This window comes from Herpailurus yagouaroundi, unplaced genomic scaffold, assembly GCF_014898765.1.
Source record: "Herpailurus yagouaroundi ecotype Mexico unplaced genomic scaffold, PumYag 29, whole genome shotgun sequence".
Classification (NCBI taxonomy): domain Eukaryota; kingdom Metazoa; phylum Chordata; class Mammalia; order Carnivora; family Felidae; genus Herpailurus; species Herpailurus yagouaroundi.
The window spans coordinates 46,269,886-46,292,426 of NW_024412377.1; the positions used below are offsets into that span (position 1 = coordinate 46,269,886).

Below are 22,541 nucleotides of genomic sequence, written 5' to 3' on the forward strand. Positions count from 1 at the left end.
TTAACAGCGTCATCAACCCCGTGACCCAGTTAACATTTATAGAACATTCTACCCAATAACAGCAGAGTGTACATGCTTTTCAAGTACAGGCAGAGCATTTACCAAGGTTGATCATATTCTGGGTTGGAAAACAAGTCTCCATAAATTTAAAAGGATTCAAGTGATGCGAAGTATGTTTTCTGACTACAGTGGAATTAAATTTAGAAACCAATAACAGGACAGTCTCTTAACGTTTCCAAATGTTTGGAAACTATAACTCACATATGAATAACAGATGGGTCAAAGAAGAAATCAAAAGGAAAATTAGAAAACGTTTTGAACTGGGGCGCCTAGGTGGCTCAGTCCGTTGGGCATCCGACTTCAAATTCAGGTTGTCATCTCATGGTTTGTGAGTTGGAGCCCCGCGTCGGGCTCTGTGCTGATAGCTCAGAGCCTGGAGCCTGCTTTGGATTCTGTCTCCCTCTTTCTCTGCCCCTCCTCCACTCATGCTCTTTCTCAAAAATAAATAAACATTAAAAAAAAATGTTTTGAACTGAATGGTAATGAAAACAACATATCAGAATTTGTGGGATGTCACTAAAGCAGTACTTACAGGGAAATTTGTAGCATTAAATGCTTATATTAGAAAAGAAAAATGGTGCCAAATTGACAACACCGGCTTCTACTTTAAGAAACCAGAAAAATAAGAACAAGTTAATCCAAAATAAACAGAAGAAAGGAAATTTTAAAAAGATCAAAGCAGAGATCAATGAAGTAGAAAAGAGAAAAACAATAGGAAAAAATCAATGAAACCAAAAGCTGACACTTTGAGGTAGTCAATTAAACGGATTAACTTCTAACCAGACTGATGAGAAAGAGAAGACACAAATTACCAATATCAGGAATGAGGTGATGTAACTATAGATTCTATAATGATTAGGAGAATAGTAAAGGAATATTCTGAACAACTTTATGCCTGTAAATTCAGCAACTTAGTTGAAATGATAAATTCCTTGGAAGTTCACTCAAAAAGGAAATAACCAAAATAGTCCTATGTATATTAAAGAAATTGACGTTATAGTTAAGAACCTCCCTACAAAGAAAACTTTAAGCCCAGATGGGTTCATTGGTGAATTCCACGAAGTAGAATTTAAGAAATAATACAAACAACTCTTCTACACCAACTCTTCCAAAAAATTAAAGAGAGTGGAGTACTTTCCAACTCATTGTGAACTCAGCATTACCCTGATACTAAAACAAGGTGAAGATATTGTGAGAAAATTACATTATCGACCAGCGTCCCTCATGAACAGATTGGACAGGTGCTGTTATTGTTATCATTGTCATTACTCACCTTTTTTTCAGATCAGCAAATAGAAGAATCAAAATGGGGGAGGGAAAGGGATCTGGGGCAAAAGTCACACAGGTACACCCTGAGTTCTAACTAGAGTTTAGTTGGAAATGGATTTGTTGTCGTGGTTTGCTAACCATTGCAGTATCCAAAACGCCCAGAAAAAGAGGTAGGGAATCAGGAAGAGGGAAAGCCCTGAGGGGGAAATGGCCCCATGGGCCCAGGAGAGCTGGCAATGCTGAGGTCCTATTCAAGGACAACCACCTCCCCCCCTTGACAGTGTGGCCTTGCTGATGCTGAGGGTTTGAGAACCAGGAAAGCCTGATGTTTATTGGTACTCCTAGAATCTTCTCAAATGGTGATGTAAACCTGAGCAAGAAAGGCCAGGGATGTAACCTGCCCCCTGCACGGCCACGTCATGGATGTACCCAGAGCTAATTAAATCAGGAACCTAATCTAAAGTCACTGGGCTTCTTTCCCACTCCTCCACCCCGAGTCTGTAGCCCACCTAAAGTACAGCTAGCCCCTACTCATTTATACTAAAACGGTCAAGTGTCAGTCCCTGCCTTAAGGAAATCTCAAGCCTGTTAGTCACTGTTAACTGTCTCTGTGAGTCATTCATTCATTCATTCATTCATTCATTCATTCAGCAAATATTTATCACGTGCCTACCATGTGTGCTTATTGTATAGGCTAGTCCCTGGGGAAACAGCAATGAACAAAATAGCCAAAATTTCCTTTTTTCCTGGTGTTTCCATTCTACTGGGTGGAAGAGGTCATAAATAAATGCATTATTTTTTCAGATGGTGATAAATGATATAAGAAACATAAACAGAGTGAGGGGTAGAGAAAGTAATAGGAATGGAATGGATTTTTATTTCCCTGCTAGTGGGAGGCCTCTCTAATGAGATGACATATGAACAGAGATATGAAGAAGTGTGAGGTCCATCTAGCAGGGCAGTTAACTGGGGGAAGAGTCCTGCAGGCAGAAGAAACAGTAAGTGCAAAGGCCCCTGGGCCATCATGCTTGCCTTATGGAGCCCAGTGAGCCAGGAGGAAAATGATGAGAAGCAAGCCTGGAGAGATGTCAGGGCCACGGTGGGACTTTGGCTTTGACCAAAGGGAGTAAAACGGGAAACTCTGGAGAGTTTTGAGCACTGAGCGACATAGTCTGATTTTCATTTTCAAAGGATCACTTCAGTTGCTATGTTAAGAATAGACTGTAGGCGGCCAAGAGTGGAGCAGGGAAGCCAGTTAGGAGTTTATTACAGCCAGGCGGGCAGAGAAGAGGGACAATGACTCAGACCACCGTGGCAGAGAAGGAGCAGAGAAGCAGTGGCCACGTTCTAGAAATATTTTGAAGGTGGAGATGATGGGATTTACTTATAGACAATATGGATATGGAAAAAAAAAAAGAGCGAGAGAGAGAGAGAGAAGAGACTGAGACAATGCGAGGTTTTTGGCCAGAGCAACTGTGAAGATGGAGTTGCCATTTACAGGAACAAAGGCTTGGAGGAGAGCAGATTTGGGGAAAATCAAGATTTTTATTTCAGCCAAGTTTAAGATCTTCTTAAACATCCAAGTGACGAGGTCAAGTAGGCAGTTTAATAAACGGTGCCATTTATGTTGTGAAAAATGGGAATGGTGACGGGATCCTTTTTGAGTTGCTGTGTTTTTATTGTGGTTTTAATTAACTTGCTTTCCTTGAATAGCAAGAAGTGTGCTTGAGGCGTAATGGATAGTAAATCTAAAAATGATCCAAGATCGGCTGTGGTCTGCGGTGTGGTGTGTGGGATGACGGAGTTTGTGCGCACGTTCGGGTCACGGCAGGGGCCGTGCCCACCCCCGCCCACCGTCGGCAATGGGAATGACTGGCTAGAGTCCGCACCCACCCCCCTCTCCCACCCGCCACGGTGCGGAGAGGTTTGTCAGACCCTCTGTAGAACAGTGACAGGCTTGGAAGACATATTTAGTAAGTATTAGCAGTTTTTACCCTTTTTATCATGATTCATGTGCTGGAGTGAGCTTGCTTGGCACTTCTATAATGGAGTACTTCAGTATAAGATGAGCACCCCCGAGATGCTCAGGCCGGGAGGGGTGAAGCCTCCCTAGTTTGGCAGCTGTTAGCAGGGCGGTTGTGTAGGTAGGGGCAGGAGGGCGGAGAGAAGGGCTGTTGCCTGAGTGACTTGTGAGCTGGGAAAGGAAAAAGTCCAGATTTCCTTGGGAGCATCACTGATTTTTCAGGAGGCTCAAATCAGTTCTCCTCTGAAATTAAATGACTCTCTTCTGAACAGACAATAGTGATTGACCCATTGGACCTAATACCGGAATTTAAAGGTCCTCATGAGCCTTACAATAAAATGGCCAATTGACTTCTTTCCTGTAATTTTAAAAGCGGATTTCAGTGAATTCAGCCCTTGGGTTGAAATTACGGAGATAAATGGCTTGTAAGCAAAAATGGCTGTGTGTCAAAACGGGCATATATATCTCCTACAATTTATGCTAGGCAAAAACCACTTGACATCCCCATGAGCCGATGTGTGGTTTGTGTTCTTTTATCATTTCTGCAGACAAATGCATTTTCTAAGTCTTCTAGAAATGGATGCTGTGTTCTCCACGAGTAATAACAGTGTCTCCCATTTATCAAGTGCTTGTGTGCCAAGCATGGGGCTGAGCACTTTACCAGCCTGCCTCGATTTACTTCTTCCCACTTTGAGGTTTTGTGTGATCATATTTTTTTTCCTTTAAGTTTCAACATTGTCTTCTCATTTACAAAAACACTGTTACAACTCTTTGTAACTCCAGCCTCTCTGAAGTTGTTTGTATCTAACGGGGATCACTAGCTCCATTTTCCAGACGCACAAACTGAACCTCAGCTGAGCTCAGCCAGTAGAAAGCAGAGAAGACTCAAACCTGGATCCAAGCACATGCTCTTTCTGCTGCTTCACACACAGCAGACTGAGACCTATTCCTCACAGAGAAGGAGGGAGACAGTTTTTAAATTCAAATCCTTTGTGCGTCAAGGTTCTTGGGCCAGGCATAGCGAGCAGGATTGGCTAGATAAATATAAATAGACACAAGCAGAAGACTACTCAGGTTGCATTTCACTCACCGTGCTGAAGGTAATACATGTTTGTCCGGGAGCAGACAAATAACACTCAGTAAAAGTGGTTACAGAGATGAGTTTGATTTCGAAGTGGTGTTGGCCTTGAAAGGGTTTAAGGAAAAGGAGAAAGATGACTGTAAGATAAGGGTGATTATCTGTTCTCTCCCTTCATTAAGGTGGCATCCTGGGCAGCGTGGCGGTGAGACAAGTGGAGCAGGTCGTTGGGGAGCCGTGTTGCATAGATAAGGACATCGTTTACCCCTGACTGTAAACCTCAGGGGTGGGGGGGAATAAATCAATAGTCCCCCCCCCCCCCCAATCACCCACCTCCAATCCTAAATCTGCCCAGGTAGTGAAAGCTAACAGTTTAGCCCTCTTATAGTTTTTTTTTTTCTTTGTTTATGGAACATATATAGACATATGAAGGGGTTTGTTTTTGGTTTTGTTTTGTTTTTACAAAAATCTGGTGGTACTATACATATTTTATTCTACAAGTAGCTTTTTAAAATAAGTTTGTTTATTTTTAGAGAGAGAGAGAGTGAGGTAGAGAGAGAATGAGCGGGAAAGGGACAGAGAGAGAAGGAGAGAACATCCCAAGCAGGCTCTGCACTGTCAGCCCAGAGCCTGATGTGGGGCTCGAACTCACAAACCATGAGATCATGACCTGAGCTATAGTCAAGAGTCAGATGCTTAACCCATTGAGCCACCCAGGCACTCCTCTACAAGTAGCATTTTTTTTTTTTCAACGTTTATTTATTTTTGGGACAGAGAGAGACAGAGCATGAACGGGGGAGGGGCAGAGAGAGAGGGAGACACAGAATCGGAAACAGGCTCCAGGCTCTGAGCCATCAGCCCAGAGCCTGACGCGGGGCTCGAACCCACGGACCGCGAGATCGTGACCTGGCTGAAGTCGGACGCTTAACCGACTGCGCCACCCAGGCGCCCCACAAGTAGCATTTTTTACTTATTATATTGCAGTCATGTTTCCAAGACATTTCTTTTTTTTTTTTTTTTTTTAATTTACATCCCGTCTAGTTAGTATATAGTGCGACAATGATTTTGGGAGTAGATTCCTTAATGCCCCTTACCCATTTAGCCCATCCCCCCTCCTACAACCCTCTCAGTAACCCTCTGTTCTCCATATTTAAGATTTCTAAGACATTTCTAACAGCTGTGTAATATTTCACAAGAACTTAACCTACTCAGCGCTTGCTCTCTCGATGGGCATACCAATGGTTTTCAGTTCTCTGTTCCTGGACACAGAGTGGCAGCAACCTCTTTGAACACATGTCTTTACAATTTTGTTTTTTCTTTTTTCCTCTTTCATGAATCAAGAATCTTGATAATTAAAGCCCATTTCCTCTTAACGATGTTTGCCTGGCGATTGGCATTTAACTGAGATCTGAAGTGTGGTCCTTCTGGTGGTTATTTCATGCCGATCGTTCCGGGCACCTTGACATGCCATGTTGATTAGCCAGAGTTCTTCCTTCCTGCTGTCAGCCTGTGTTTAAAGCTTGAGCACATGGAATACCTTGCGTGTTACATCTGTGGGAGGACCACCTTTTATCATGTGGGACAGCCATGTGAAGAAACTGTTGGATTTCGCTGTGTGCTTTAAAAAATTTTTGTGTGTTGTTTTTACAACTGTGTTAAAACTAGATACGGTCTGAACCAAGGGCTTTCCAAAATGTGAGTTCAGAAGGGAACGAAAAGAGAGCACAAACCAAGATCCCTTAAGTACTGCTTGGATCTGAAGTCTGGTGTGGGTTAGGGGGTGGAACAGTGGTGACGAACGGATGGCGCATAATTAATCATGACAAGCCTTTGTGATCCTCTGTGCTGTCCACTGAGAAGAGGGAAGAGCCGGTAGGTGCTTCTGGCTTTTAGCAAAGCCTGCCCTGAATGGAAAGGGACCTTCGTCAAGATGTCAGCCTTGGCACATGTTGTCACACTAATCTTCTGGCTCCTCTGATTCCAGCCAGGCTGTTGAAGAGAAAGCCAGCACCTGACCCATCCCCCAGAGAGGTGTACAGAAGGGCTGGGAGCCAAGCCCCAGCTGAGGAGAGAAGGCTTGCTGAAGGGATGTGTCATGAGAGGCCCCAGATCTGCATCTGGAGGGAGGATAGGGGGGCAGGAGCTTTTCACACTCTGCCCACTAAAACCCAGTTTCTTCCTTTTGTTCCAGAGCCTGGAGCTATTTATAACTTCTTCTTAACTTCTTGGTAGCTCCAGAGCCCATTGGACATAGTCTTGCTGAGAATGTTTTATTATAAGGGACTATCCTTTATGCAAAACAGAGAGGGAAGGACAGCAGAATACTGAAACCATTTGCTGGAAAATGACCTACACTGTGGCCTCTTGATGATGGAAACTCCCATTTATGAGCCAGATGCTGTATTCACCTAAGATATCTCTTTCCTTCCTTGTGACAGCCTCAGGAGGACGGAATCATATCCCCGTTTCACCCAAGTGGAAACTGAGACTTAGGGAGGCTGTGACTTCCCCAAGGTGACCCAGTGCTAAATGTGGGACTTGGATCCAGATCTCTAGCCCACCCCACTTCCCTCCCCACACCTGCAGTTGCCACTTGGGGCAGTACTCTTTCTCAAGGCCCGCTCTTTGAGATATGGGTATGTCATCTCACTCTGTGACTCTAGGAAGGTATCTCCCCATTCTGGGCCTCCGTTTCCTCATCTGTAAAATAAGGAATGCAAACAAGGTGACCTTCAGGCCCTTCCAGCCTTCCTAATTCAGTGATTCTCATTGGCTTTCCACGTGGAAGCTACACATGTGGCCTGGAGACAGTAGTGGGCCTTCTTCGTCAACCCAAAGAGATCCTGGCTTCTGCCACCCCCAAGACACACAAACCCAACTCCCCAAGGCCCATCTGGTCAGTGGAAAGCTTGAAATTATCATCTGTTTGGCGGAGGAGGGCGTGTTGATTCAGTTCCCATGAGAAAGTGCTAAAATGGTGCACCCATTTCTAGAAGAAGGTTGTTTATCTAAGAGTACAAACACTGGGAGCTTTCAAACAACAGAGTCACTCCACAAGGATTTTTTCAAATGATCATTCCCTTAAAACACACACACCACCACCACCACCACCACCACCACCACCACCACCACCACTCACCCTTCTATTTACTGAAGAACAATTTGCTATAGTGTAGAGAGCACAGTGGTGGTGGAACACCATGAGCTTCAGGTGACTGCTTATGATGCCATGGTGGCTCAGTCGGCATGGTGTCGATAGAGCATCGCTGATCATATGAAACAATACGGTGTGCCCCAACAGCCTCAACTGTCCGTGACCTGGAAGTCCAGATTTCCATATTAGTGTGACTTCTAGAGTTTAGAAATCTTAATTCCTTAAGAACCCATTCTTTTCAAAATAATAAAGAGGAAATAAGAACACTTCACTCAGCTCAAGTACAATTTTTGGATGCTTGTTTTTGTTTTTCTTTCCCAAGAATGGACTTAGGAATAGGATGGACTCCTTGGCCGCAAAGTTACTTTAACCAATGGGCCAGTCCCCTGCAAGGAGGCAGAGGCATTAAAGGAAAAGGGGAATGTAGCCAGTTGGAATGTGGGAAAAGCCAGCAAGGCTCTCCAGGAGGGGGAGGTGGAACCATGGCATAGCCAGGGCTCCCAGTGTCTGAAATGGGAAGATCTTTCCACATCCAAACACTAGATTGTCTTATGACACCCTCACCCATAGACATTTCTGGATCCCATCATTACAAGGCTTTAGCTCTTCTCTGCATAGTTCTGTGTCAGCTTTCTTCATTAACTCTTAGACTCCCTTTCCATACATCAAGGTGTATCTCCAAGAAAGAGAAAGAGAATTTGGCCTGGTGCCCCCCATTTAGGCACATTTCTTGCTAGGCTGTTGACCACTGGCAAGTTGATGGATTGACTGCCCTTGGGCCAGGGCTCTGTTCCTGCCCCAGGCACCATGATGTCCAGGGAAGGTGTGGTCATGGGACCCACTCAGGACTCCTTTCTTAGCCTTCCTCAGGCATGGCCAAGGCAGGCACCATGATTGACCATCAGCACAGATGTTTCTTTTCAGACCAAGATGGCACTTGATGCACCCTTGTGTTTACAGAGCACCAACATGTTCCTATCCTGTTCACTTCTCACCTCATACCAGTAAGTCCGTTTTTAGAAATGAGGAAACTGAGGCTTACAGAGGTCTGGTAACTTGCCCAAGGTTATGCAACTAATAGTTTGTCTTTTTGGCTCCACATCCATACAAACTACTTCTGATAAATGTGAACAAACATTGAACAGATATCAGCAAGCTTATTGAAAGCATCCACATTCCTACCAGTGGTAGTTTATATGCTGAAGTTCATCATAACCCTCAGAGACCCACATCTCTAGGCTGTGTGGTCCAGCCGCCCACAGACCCGCCAGGCCCACAGGCAGCACTTGGAACATGACGGCAGACATCAGCTCCTTGAAACTGTGTATGATTCAGATTTATTCTTTACATCCAGAGTTTCCAAAGGCTTTCTTTTTTGTGTTTTAACTAAAGAGCCAGCGTCGGATCCCATTCCAACATCCACTGGCCTTGTGGTCTGGGATCTCCGTGCAACCTCTGTAAGCCTCACCTCCTTACTTAGAAAACAGAAGGGTTGGAGTAGGCCCTTCCAACTCCAGTTCAACCCAGCAACCATTAATGACCTGCTCTCTGTTGGCAAGGTGCAGAGCTGGACGTGAGGGACACCACTCCTAATACCCTCATGCTTTGTCTTTCTTGGCTGTTTTCGTTCTGCTCTCACCTCACAGCCACATGCAGGGAGGTAGGAAAAATTATCGTAATTTATTACTGCTTATTTATTTGCCTCCCATTCAACACTATCCCCTTAGGGACAATCACTTGTTCCTCACTAGGGTAATCCCCAGGGCTTAGCAGAGTGTCTTTCACATAGCAGGGGCTCAGTAAACATTTCTTGAATACATGCATGGTTGAGGGAGTGAGTAAATGAGAATGTTTTGAGCCATGAGTTGGCTACAGTGTGGGGTACCAAGAATAGGACTCATGTCTACAAGAGCAAAACTCTAATTAAGCCTTACTAAAGCCCTATGTCTTTCTCTGGAATATCCATCCCTGATTCCAAGAGAATTGAAATCAGGAGCATTCTCTTTGCTGTGACTTCTCTTCCACATTTACCCACCTCCAAGGACAGAGGTAACTACTTCCTCCATGTGGCTGTTTTTAATGTGCAGTCTCGCCTAGTTATAACATTCTCATGGTATTACCATCCCCATGTGATAGATAAGAAACTGAGGCTGAATGAGTATAGAAAACTACCCTCTGCCAGCTGCAGAGTGGCAGAGTCAGGACTTGAACCCAGATCTAGACCACTTTTTCTCCCTTAGGCATGTACAACATCAGGTTTATTCAACTGACTTGTATTTCAGTTTGGTCTGTGGATGGTGTCCTGTGCGAGGGAATTAAATGTCTTTCATAATTCCCTTCAAAATGATTGGATTGGTCTATTCAAAGTTGACTTGGAGAGAAGATTTTTGAAATGCTTCCCTTTGATTTTGACTTCTTTTCTTTTATATTCTAGTGCTCCAGCATTAAGCCCTGAGGGTGCATCTTGAGAGCCAGTATATTAGATTTGTCTTTGTGCCCCAAGAGCTCAGAATCCTTTAGGGAGTATTGAATTGGGGGCTGCCCAGTCACAAATGGGCTCAGTTATCTCCCGGTGGTCCCAATGCCTCCCACCCTCTCCACAGCCCTCAGCCCAGGCCCTTTCTCCCAGTCAGTGATGAGCAGTGATGAATTCTGCAGCGGGAGACAGAAGCTGCCCCCTACAGATCAGAGGTAACTCCTGGGGAACCATTTATGCCTCTGTCCTTCACAAACCATCGTTAAGTCCAAAACAGATTCATTTGACCGAAAGGGCCTAGAGTTAAAACAGCAAGGATTCTTTTAGTGATGAGTGACAGAGACCCATCTCAGACTTAAGAAAATGTATTGACTCACGTAACTAGAAAGACCAGGAGCAGAGCTTGGCTTCATCTCTAGCTGGATCCGAATCCCTAAATGATGCCAGTAGGAACCTCTCTCCAACTCTTGGCTCTGTTTTCCATTCTGTTGAATTCAGTTTAAGATAGGGAACACACATGGTGGCCCCAGGCAGACCAGATTTATATCCTCCTGTGGTCAGTTTCAGCAAAAAAAGAGCCTCTCTCTCTCTCCTGGTTATCTCAGCAAAGATCTACTCTGATTTATAGGTGGCCTCTTCCTGAACTGTCACTGTGGTTGGGAAGATGCAGTGTTCTGATTGGCTAAGCCAGACTCCCTCGCCCAGCCTCAAGGCAAGGCAAGGACCTCCCCCTGAACCCTGTAGAGTTGAGAGGTGGAAGATTCCTCAAGGAAAATCAGGATGCTACTACCAAAGAAGGAGAAAGAATACAGAGCAGGCACCTAGGTCTTGCCCACTGCATCTATGCAGTTTCCTATTGGCATGAGGGGGACCTAAGGTCCAGCAAGAAGAGGGGGCTTGGATTGTTGCATGCAGAGCAGAAATTAGAAGCCAGGGCATCAGACTCCTACTCCCTCAATTTTTGTCTTTTATGTCTTCATTCTTCTTTTGGCTTGTATAATTCATATCATTGCTACATTATCTGTGTAAAACTACTAATATGTGTAAAGGGCAGATGGGTTTAAATCAGGCTCTAGCCCTTACCGGCTGTTTGACCTTAGGCAAGTTACTTGGTTTCTCTGTGTCTGGTTTCCTCCTCTTTATAAGGGAGTAATGATAGTCTCTACCTTGAAAGAGCATTGTGACAATTAAATAAAATTACTTTCTGCATATAAAGTGCTTAGAACATTGCCTGGCATAATGGAAATCCTTAATAGATATTTTCTGTTATCATCATTATCATCTTCCACTTTATTTTTAACTGCTTATCAGTATTCCATAGTTTGAAATATTCACCGTTTATTTAATCTTTCCCTCTAGATGGACTGTCACTTTGTTTCTCTTCTTTTCACGTTTCAGAGTGGGTCAGGGAGCACCCCAGGCCATGCCCCTTTGTCCTTCTGCCGTGCACGTGTAACTAAACTTTGCCCTGTTGGGTTGGGACCTCATCAGATTGTGAACCAGGTGGTGATGGACGTGCCTGTGCAAGGGATGGACTGTTTTTCACTTGATTTGGTTAAAGGTCTGAAACTCCACAGTGCCCCTTTTATGGTGCCATTGGGGGCCAGAAATATTGAGGCAAGAGGCATCAAGATTGATGTGCTGGAAGTTACATGGTGTCACTGCTTTGACCCCCTACAAGGGCACTACTCTGCTCTTTTCTGCCCCTAGAGGGGCTCTTCCAAGAACCTCAGAGGCCACGCTGCACTGGGAGCCCACAGAGACTTGGACGCTATCAAATGGGTTTGCCATGTGCCGCGTCATAGAAACAAATACACGTTCAGAGAAGAGCACAAAGGAAGACATTCCCTAAATGTTTAGCAGAGGTCAGCCCCAGGTGTTAGGGTGTTCCTGTGGTTACCAGTTGGTTGTTAGCCTTTCTGTGTTTTTTCGACTTTTATCCTTATCACTTTTGTCATCAAGAAAAACATTGTGGTATGTTTTTATTCAAGTATAATTAACATACAATGTTACATTAGTTTCAGGTGTACAATATAATGATTTTAATGATTCTCTACATAACCCAGTGCTCATAAGTGTACTCTTAATCCCCTTTACCTATTTCACCCACTCCCCCACCCACCTCCTCCCTGGTAACCACCGATCTGTTCTCTGTAGTGAAAGAATCTATTCTTTTGTTTGTCTCTTCTTATCTTTGTTCATTTGTTTTGCTTCTTAAATTCCACACTGAGTGACGTCGTATGGTATCTGTCTTTCTTGAGTGCTTTCACTTAGCATCATACCCTCTAGCTCCATCCCTGTCATTGCAAATGGCAAGATTTAATTCTTTGTTATGGCTGAGTAATATTCCATTGTCTATCAATGGGCACTTGGACTGCTTCCACGTTTGGCTATTGTAAATAATGCTGCAGTAAACATAGGGGTGCATGTATCTTTTTGAATTAGATTTTGTTTTCTTTGGGGAAATAGTAGTGGAATTACTGGATCATATGGTATTTCTATTTTTAATTTTTTGAGGAACCTCCATACTATTTTCCAAGTGGCTGCATCAGTTTGCATTCCTACCAACAGTGCACAAGTGTTCCTTTTTCTCCACATCCTCACCAGCCCTTATTTCTAATGTTTTCTTTTAGCCATTCAGTAATCATCGGGGAAACACAAATTAAAACCACAATGAGAAATCACGTGACACCTGTCACAATAGCTAAAAGAAGCATTATTTTATATACATACTATCTAGGGGCGTCTGGGTGGCTCAGTCGGTTAAGCGTCTACATCACAGTTTGTGAGTTCGAGCCCACGTTGGTCTCTGTGCTGACAGCTCAGAGCCTGGAGCCTGCTTCTCTCTCTGCCCCTCCCCTGCTTGTGCTTTGTCCCACTCTCTCTCGCTCTCTCTCAAAAATAAATAAACATTTAAAAAATTAAGTAAATAAATAAATGCTATCTAGATATGAGTCCTGGATCCAAGTCATTTACCAGTCTGGGCCCTATTTTCCTTATGTGGAAAATGGGATCAGCACTCTGGTTCGTCTCCCTTCCTGGGGTTGGTACCCCAGATATGTTATATATCTAGCATATAGATTAGAGGAGAGAGAAGGAAGAGTGCTCTGTAAACCATCAGGCACAATGCACTGGGAGGAGGCAGAGTTGTTATTGTGTGGTCATAGCCCAGCCCAGCCTCCTCGCACTGGGAGCAGTGCCCTAGTTTCCCTTCCCGAAGACCACATTCTCTGGCTGCTTTCTGAAGGAACTTGGCAAAGAGATGCTTCGTGTTTATCATGCACCAAAGAACGGGGCACACCCCATCACCCAGTGTTGAACCCTCAAGACACAACATGCAGACAGGTCTTAAAGAGGGCTGCTAAGACGGGGGTGTCACTGGGGACGGGGTGGCCTTCTCTTTCCTCCCCACCATCCCCAGGCCTCCTCTTGCTGCTGTGATCTGAGGCATGATAAGAAGAGGAGAGAAGGGGCTCTTTGCATGAACTCCCAACAGGAAGGTGGCTGTTGGGCAGGTCTGTGGAACCAAGTTTCTTGCTGGATACTGGAGAGATTCATTCCAGCATGTCAAACACTTTTTTATTTTTTTATTTTTTTTATTTTTTAACCTATATATTTTTTTATTAATTTGTTTTATTTTTTATTTTTTTAAACTTACATCCAAATTAGTTAGCATATAGTGCAACAATGATTTCAGGAATCGATTCCTTAATGCCCCTTACCCATTTAGCCCATCCCCCCTCCCACCACCCCTCCCGTAACCCTCAGTTTGTTCTTCATATTTATGAGTCTCTTCTGTTTTGTCCCCCTCCCTGTTTTTATATTATTTTTTGTTTCCCTTCCCTTATGTTCATCTGTTTTGTCTCTTAAAGTCCTCATATGAGTGAAGTCATATGTTATTTGTCTTTCTCTAACTAATTTCACTTAGCATAATACCCTCCAGTTCCATCCACATAGTTGCAAATGGCAAGATTTCATTCTTTTTGATTGCCAAGTAATACTCCATTGTATATATATATATATCCCACGTCTTCTTTATCCATTCATCCATCGATGGACATTTGGGCTCTTTCCATACTTTGGCTATTGTTGGTAGTGCTGCTATAAACATGGGGGTGCATGTGTCCCTTCGAAACAGCACACCTGTATCCCGTGGATAGATGGCTAGTAGTGCAATTGCTGGGTTGTAGGGTAGTTCCATTTTTAGTTTTTTGAGGAACCTCCGTACTGTTTTCCAGAGTGGCTGCACCAGCTTGCATTCCCACACACAATTTTTTATTTAAACAAAGAGCCTCTACTAAGCTGGAACCCAACTAATGACTAGTGCCCATGGCAAAAGTCAAGTGTCGTTGGGTGTTTATTTAGTCACTAAATGAGTGGATGGATAGAGGAGGGAGAAAAAGAGTAACCCCCAGGCCCCCTAACAAAGGTACGTGTTCCAGGCTATGATCTAAGCTGAGCCTTTCATTTGAGTTCTGAATAGTCTTTAGTTCCATGATTAAATTAAATTGGAAATAAATTTAGTCAGTTGTAGCATTACCTACTGACCTTAATATACTGCCCTTAATATATGCTGGTGTTTGCGTGTCTACTGGCAGGCTGTGGGGCCCAGCCTGGGATTTGAGAGAGCCAGGACTCTCTATGGGGTAATAGCTCTATTGTGTTTCACCCCATGGACTCCAGGCAACTTATTACCACCAACCGCCCCCAACCCTGCTTCAATCCAACAGGCCTCCTGTGAAATTGGATGGCAGGCAGGAACTTTTGTAGCAAACTAGATATCGCCTGTCTTTTCTTGGCCACAGAGGACCCAGCCGAGTTGAGGGAAAGGGATTTTTAAGAAGAGGTGCTTTATTTGTGAAAGCCAACGAAATGAAGTTAGAGACTGCTCCCAGAGAAAGCTGGCTGACATAACCAAAGGGATTAGAGGTGGGGGAAGGGCCCGAGGGGAGCTGCTTGAGGCCTGGATAAAAACAACCCAGCCAGATGGAGGAGCAAGATGGCATGTGAAGGAAGTCCCGAGGTTCCAAGGGGAAAGAGACCGACTTGTCCAGCAGAACTGGACCGGCAGAATTAGGGGGGGGGGGTCCTGTCCACACAGCTGGAACTGACCTCACTGCCAGACACCAGGGGTTCATTCCTACTCTCCCCTGCCCAGCTTCCCTTGGTGCCTCCAGCAAAGGCAGAATCTGAAACTAAGGGGACTGTGACCCTGACCCATTTTCCCCCTAACATTTCTTTCTGAAAATTATCAAACCTACAGAAAAGCTCTGAAAGACTTGCACATTGAGCGCTCATGTGCACCATCTAGATTCTGCAGTTAGCATTCCTCTACTGACTTTATCATATATCTGGTCATCCCTCTCTCCATCCGTCAATCTATTTTCCTTTTTGAGATGTTTCAAAGTAAGTTACAGAGAGACCCAGGTGCCTTTGGACGGTTGATTACAGTGGCATAGGAAAGGAGACATTTTGTTGTTACGTTTCTTGCCCCAGTTGTCACATATTTTCTCCAAAAAACTTCTTACCAACCTTGTGGAGCTCCCTCTTTTACTTCTGGGCTATCAACTTCAAAGGTCTCCAGGGGTCCTGGAGGCAATGCAAGGGACTGACGCAGCTCTGGTGTAAGGTTGTGGGGAGTAGCAGGAGCTGAGGGGGCCCTGGGAGCACCTGCTCCATAGAGAGGGGTGTCCACTGTCAACTCCAGCCCACTGCTGCCACATGAGACTCATGAGGATTTTTTGGGAGATCTTCTACATTTTAACTGTTTCCAAATAATGTTTACAGACTGGGTATCAAAGATGACTCTTGTGTATGAGTTTTCTGTAGTTGTCATGGCAGATTACCATAAACGTAGGAGTTTAAACAACACAAAGTTATTCTTACAGTTCTGCAAGTCCGAAGTCCAACATAGGGCTCCTTGGGTGAAAATCAAGGTGGTGGCCAGGCTGCGTTCCCTCCTGGGGGTTCTGGGGGAATCTTGCTTATCTGGGTTGTTGGCAGACTTTAGTTATGAAGAGTGAGACCCCGTTATCTTGCTGGCTATCAGGTGAGGAGTGTTTCCACCTTCTAAAGGCTGCTCACCTTCCGTGGCTTATGAGCCCCTCCTTCAGTCTTCAAAGCCAGCAGTGGTGAATTGAGTCCTTCTCACAGTTCCATTCTTTGCCCCATCCTTCTCATCTCTCCAACCCAACCAGAAAGGTTCTCTACCTTTAAGGACACTCGTGGTTACATTGGTCCCCCTTGGGTAATCCAGGGTCCTCAAAGTCATCTCAAGGTTCTTAACCTTAACCAGATCTGCAAAGTCCCTTTTGCCACATAAGGTAATATATTCATAGTAGACATTTCTCCAAAGAAGTTAAACAAATGGCCAAGTAAGTATATGAAAATATACTCAACACCATTAGTCATTAGGAAAATGCAAATCAAACCAAAATAAGATAACACTTCACTATAATCAAAAAGAGGGACAATAACAAAAGTGGAGAAATTGGAACCCTCATAGGTTGCTGGTGGGAATGTAAAATGTTCTTGCCACTTTGGAAAACATTTTGGCAGTTCCTTGAAGAGTTCAACGTGGAGTTACCTTATGGCCCAACAGTTCTACTCCTTGGTAGAAGAGACCTGAAAACCCAAGAGACCCAAGAGACCTGAAAACATGTCTACACAGAAACTTGTACATGAGTGTTCATGCCAGTGTTATTCATATAGCCAAATATCAGTCAACTCAAATTTTAATCAGTTGATGAATACATAGATGAAATATGGTATATCCATGCAGTGAAATGTTATTCAGCCATAAAAAGAATGAAGTATCAATCCATGCTAAACATGGATGAACCTTGAAGACATGTTCAGTGAAAGAAGCCAGGCACAAAAGACCACATAATATATGATTCTATTTGCATAAAATGTCCAGGATAGGAAAACCCGTGGAAACAGAAAACAAACTAGTGGTTACTAAGCCTGAGGGGAGGGGAGAATGGTTAGTGACTGCTAATGAATATGAAGTTTATTTTGGGGGTGATAGAAATGTTCTGGACTTAGTGGTGATGGTTGTACAACTTGGTGAAGTATGTTAAAAAGTACTGAATTAGACACTTCAAAAGGGTGAATTTTATGTTGAGTTTTATGGTATGTGAATTATATCTCAATTAAAAAGGAGATTCAATATATAAGATTAAGCTTAAGTAAAACTGCATAGTCTTGTATATTAAATATAAAACTTTAGCATGAACTCATGATGAATCTACTAAGATATATTTTTGACTCTGACCAGTGTAAAAGCGTAGAAACCATAACCAACCTAGTAGTTAATGAAGGCCCTTAGTGTCCCTATTGCAGGATCCAAATGGTGATATCAATGATAAGCAGGAGCCAGGGTTCCTTGGCAGAATGACTGATCCAGGTGAGGGCAGAAAATGTACAAGTTAAGCCTGGAGCACCTTTTATAATCTTTATCAGAAAGCAAGGAAGTTATCAGTACTCTGGGGTCATATCCAAAGGACTAGGAGCCAACTTGAGGAGACTCTCTTGGGCTAATGATGGTTTTATTTGGGAACCAGAAAGAATAATATTTACAGTGAACTGAAACATATTATGTTAACATTTATGACCTCCTAATGAAAACAGATAATTGGCTGTCTTTGGAAGATGCTGGGGAGTCGAGTCATTCTAAAAACTGATAATCAAGAATGTATCATGTCTTTCATGTACTTCGGGGTAAACAAATTGTTGATGTGGTAATTTTTCTTCATTGTAGTATCCCTGCTAGAAAATCAAGAATGATAGAATAAGAGTATCACCATTTTAAAAACCTCCAGTGAAATGAAGGATTTAGACATTGGTCATCGGTGGCCACCAACATCACAAAAGGAAAGATAACTGGACAGTATGTTTTTCCTTTGGGATGCTCACACCACTAGGAAGAGGTTGCCAGAATATCTCATCAAAGTAGGTCACGTCTCTAGATCTAACCACCAAAGTACTGGAACCAAGGAAGAGTGGACAGAGGAACGTGTTCAGAGACACCACAGCAACCCAAGCAGCAAAATGCAGACTGTAGGAAATCCAGTAGGGCAAAGGACCCAGTTTCTTCAACAAGTACATTGTAAAGAAAAAAAGAGACTTAGAAGACACATCAGCTAAAGGCAGCATGTGGGCCTGGTCTTGATCCTGATTTAAGCAACTGTAAAAAGACGTAAGAAGAGCAGGGGAACTTGAGCACCAACTAGATATTTGATGACACTAAGGAACTGTGTTGATTCTTTGGGGGTGTTACAGTGATATTAAAGGCCCACAGGGCACGGCCTCCCACCCCAAGCTTACCATGTGCCTGATGGAGAGCAGAGGAGAAAATGTGCAAGCAGAGCCCAGGGAGGGAGAGCAGAGGGGACCGAGCCAGTGAAGCTGAGTCCGTTCTTCCAAACTCATGGATAAATGGTTTCTCCTCCACTGGTGAGGAATGTGCAAGGGGTAGGGAGAGAGGCCAGAGTTGGACTGAAGCTCTGTCTTCCACTGGGAATCCTGAGGATGGGTAGCCACCTTCCTGTGGCTGTTGAGGCTTAAACAAGTTAGCACATGGAGAGCGCCAGACCCCATGTTGCTCCCTCAGCGCTGGCTGGCTTTGGTTTGTAACTGCTCTCCTACAGAGTCAGGGGGCTCTTGCATACATATACCTGTGTACTGTGTGTGCAGGAACTGGAGGCCAGGCTTCGGGATGCTAGGTGGAAGGAGGTTCTGAAGTGACTGAGGTATCCCTGGCTCTCACTCATTCCCTAAAGGCTGGAAAGGAGTGGGCTTTGCAGTTAGCCAGTTGTTGAGTTCTGTTGGCGAGAGGAGAGCTGAACCTGACCTCTCCTTGTCCCCTGTGTCTCCCTCTAGCTGCAACAGCAAGCGCTACCTGGAGACACTCCCCAACACCAGCATCATCATCCCCTTCCACAACGAGGGCTGGTCCTCCCTCCTCCGCACCGTCCACAGTGTGCTGAACCGCTCGCCCCCGGAGCTGATCGCCGAGATCGTGCTGGTTGATGACTTCAGTGATCGAGGTAGGGCCCACCCCCCCCCATCTTCCTGCCCCCCACGCTCCATCGAGTGACTGGCCAAAGGGGTGGCCAGTTTTCTTCTTCAGCAGCAGGAATGTCTGGGCCACCGTTCACTGATGCTTCCTCTGTGCCCGGCCATGACCGTGGCCCTGTATACAGTATCTCACAACAGAAGTAGGTTCTGTTTTTATCCTGTTTGTAACAATGTAGAAGTGTACTGGAGTGCAAATACCAGAAAACTTGATAAACTTAGGCACAAAAGGGGTTCAGTCATTCATTAATTTCATAATAAGACCCAGAATTGGTACAGCTGCCTCAGACTGTCATCAAAGAACCAGACTTCTCTGTGCCTGCTTCCTCATTCTCATGGTCGCAGAATTGCTGCTATACCTCTGGAAAGTCTGCCTTTCAGACAAGAAGCAGCAGAAAGGGCAAAGAGAACAAAGCCTCATTTTTTTTTTTTCCCAAGATTTTGCCTTCTTATTCAGGAAGGTCTCCTCCCCCCCCCCCCCCCCCCCAGGGAAAGATTTTTGGTCAGAACTCTGACATCCAGGCATCCCTCTCTGCTGGGGTGGCTGGAAATATGAATGTTTTGATTTGGGGCCTCTTGAGTAGATGTAGGAAAGGGAGAAGTGCATTAGAGAAGGTGTTGAACGAGCCTATTTTGCAGAGGAGAAGACTGAGATACTTGCCTGCTCTGAGTGGGCTCACTGACGTGGTCTTTCCTGAGGGAAAGTAAGTAGGATGTGATAAGGCAGTAAGGGTGATACTCACTTACTCTCGCCCTCTGTGTACCAGCCACAGCTGGGCCCTCTCTCATGGGGCGGACCAAGTTCCGTCCTGCCTTGGTATCTACTCATGCTGTTCCCTCTGCCTGGACACCCTCTTCCCAGCCCTTCCCATGAGTGGCTACTCTCACACCCTCTTCAGTTAGGTGCCCCACCCCCACCGCCATTCACTCTTCTCCATGCATAGTTGCACGGCTACTTGTTGACCTGTTTGTTGTCAGTCCTGCTCACTAGGTCACTAGATCATTTGCGGTCTAGAGCAGGTGATTCAGAACTGTTTGCAAATTAGTGAATGAATGAACCAGGAGGGAGGAAGGAAGGAAATGCATGGCAGCTACACCCCCACCACATAAAGCCACATTAGTAGCAGGGTTGTCTTCAGCCACGGAGACAGATGTGGCTGTGGAAGACACAGACGTTCCTTCTGTGACTGGTGCTAGCCTTGTGTCTTTGTGCTCTGCCTCAGGAACCTGTCACCTGTTTTCTGAAGCATCAGCTGTCCTGGGGTTAGACCCACAGCACTTGGCAGGATCCCTCTCGAGGACATTAGTCTTCCGGAGGGAGAATAAACCAAACATCAGCTGGATTAGAAGCGAGCGTTTCTCCTTGAACAGCTACAAAGAATTTTTTTTATTTTTTTTAATGTTTATTTTTGAGAGAGAGACAGACAGACAGACAGAACGTGAGTGGGTGAGGGGCAGAGAGGGGGAGATGCAGAATCCGAAGCAGGCTCCAGGCTCTGAGCTGTCAGCACAGAGCCTGACACAGGGCTCGAACCCATGAACTGTGAGATCATGACCTGAGCGACGTTGGGTGCTTAACTGACTGAGCCACCCAGGTGTCCCCGAATTTTAAGACCATCTAGGCTACTGGCTTTCACTGTGCGTCTCAGAGCACTAAGGGCACAGGGGTGCCTCGGGGAGCACCGTGGGCAGTATGTGCAGGTGCAGGTGGGGTGCAGATCCCTCTCTCGGCACGGTTTATATTTGGTTCCTGAAAAGGTGTTCACTAAGAGGAGCTGCACTGCTTAAAAATGCGTAATGACCACAGATACAACTGAGCCTGCTCCATTTTACAGACGGTAAACCCGAGGCCGAGAGCAGTGGAGGGCTTACCTAGAGCACCCAGCTGGTGGTTGCAGACGGGACAACAGTCCCGTCTTGGGGCTCCCAGTGAGGCCTGTGCCTCCTCAGCTCAGCTGTTTATGAAAAACATCTGCAGAAGTGCATTTTACTCTTTTCTTTCCCCAAGGCCACTTCTCAATAAATTACTTTTCCAGCGTATTAAAGAGCAGAGTTGTTGCTAAAAAGAGCTCATTATCAAGCACATCCAGTCCTAGACTTACGATGGTTTGCACTTCTAATATCCCAGTTTCTTCAGTGTTGTACTTGGTGATAAAAATAACATGACACACCCACCCTCCAATAATAAAAGAATGTGACAGTCTTGAGAAAGAGGTAAATTTAGTAAGAATGACATTTTCCAAGTGCATCTCTTTCTCCAGAGAGCAAAAATATGGATCCTGTGTGGTGCCGTTGCCAGACCCTAATACGATACGGAAGAGAACAGATACTATCCCATTTCACAGATGAGAATGAGAACTAAGGCCCCTGAATGTTGCCCCTTTGTCTCAGTGAATCAGGTGTGCACCCCAGAGAACTCTTACCTCAGGCCCCTCGGTCCTACACATTAGCTGTCAGATTTTGCCACCTGCATTTTTCAGAAAGGTAATCATCATTCGTGTTCTGAGAAGAAATTCTTAAGGCAGCTTTGGAAGAAAACTTACTCAGCAGTGATTGTTTTAAAAATGAGATTTGGGAGAAGCAATTTCAGAACTATGGAGAGGCCTGTCCAAAGTACGGCAAATGTGGGCCATCACGAAAGACAGATTTCTCTGGGCCACGTGAGCAGAGGCAGTTCTCAGCGTTGAAATTCATAGATGCTAACAACGGGCGAGATTGGTGCTGCCCAGCAGAAGGCATCTTCCTCTGAAATGAGTCTCCTCCAGGATCCTCAGGGCAACTAATTGTAATTCAGCTAAGGGTTGAGACCTCAGGTAGGAGACAAAATTGGAGCAGATGAATGCTTGAAATGAGAACCAGAGCTCTGTGCAGGCAGCACCGGGGACAAGACTGGAGGCTGGTGCTGGCCTCACAATAATCCCGGCCTTGCCTACAGATAGAGCACTGCTGTTTTCCAGGGGTGTCCAAAAGCTCTTCAAATGTGTGAGCTTTGCTTGAGGATTAAGAGGACACAGAGATGCTTTTGCATGAGTGGGAGAGAAAGACAAGGGCGGAGGGGGGCAGACCTGCCTCCAGACGGCACTGCCCGGATGGCAGATTTTTTATTAGGAGACACGACAGAGGCCTTTTTGTTCATTTGTATTTTTCTGTTCCTTTTCTCCTTTTCCTGCCCACTTTCAAATAGTGTTGGTTTTGCAGAAAAATAGGATTTGCAGTAATGGAAAGGGTTATTGTCCTTGGATGAATGATGGGCTACCTGGGACGATGAGGTACAGAAATGAAAGGCGTTGGTATGATCTCATTGACAGTATTTTCCTCAGCTCTAGTCCCTATCAGTAAATGAACAAACAAACACATGGAGAAGGAAGTCTTTGTTTGTTTGTTTGTTTGTTTGTTTGTTTGT

The 22,541-nt window shown here is 44.8% G+C and overlaps 1 protein-coding gene and 1 long non-coding RNA gene across 3 annotated transcripts in view; both read left to right on the plus strand.

The window, feature by feature from the left end:
* The window catches only part of GALNT10 (polypeptide N-acetylgalactosaminyltransferase 10), a 218,728-nt gene that overhangs the window by 102,687 nt on the left and 93,500 nt on the right, over positions 1-22,541 (plus strand). For both annotated transcript variants that reach the window (XM_040498391.1, XM_040498400.1), the window contains exon 4: positions 18,944-19,110. In XM_040498391.1, the coding sequence (XP_040354325.1) occupies positions 18,944-19,110 (167 nt within the window). The remainder of the gene's footprint in view (positions 1-18,943; positions 19,111-22,541) is intronic.
* LOC121045475 (uncharacterized) lies at positions 1,409-5,837 on the plus strand. The gene is made up of 2 exons (XR_005797763.1): positions 1,409-4,703; positions 5,586-5,837. It is a non-coding gene; the product is annotated as an uncharacterized LOC121045475 (long non-coding RNA).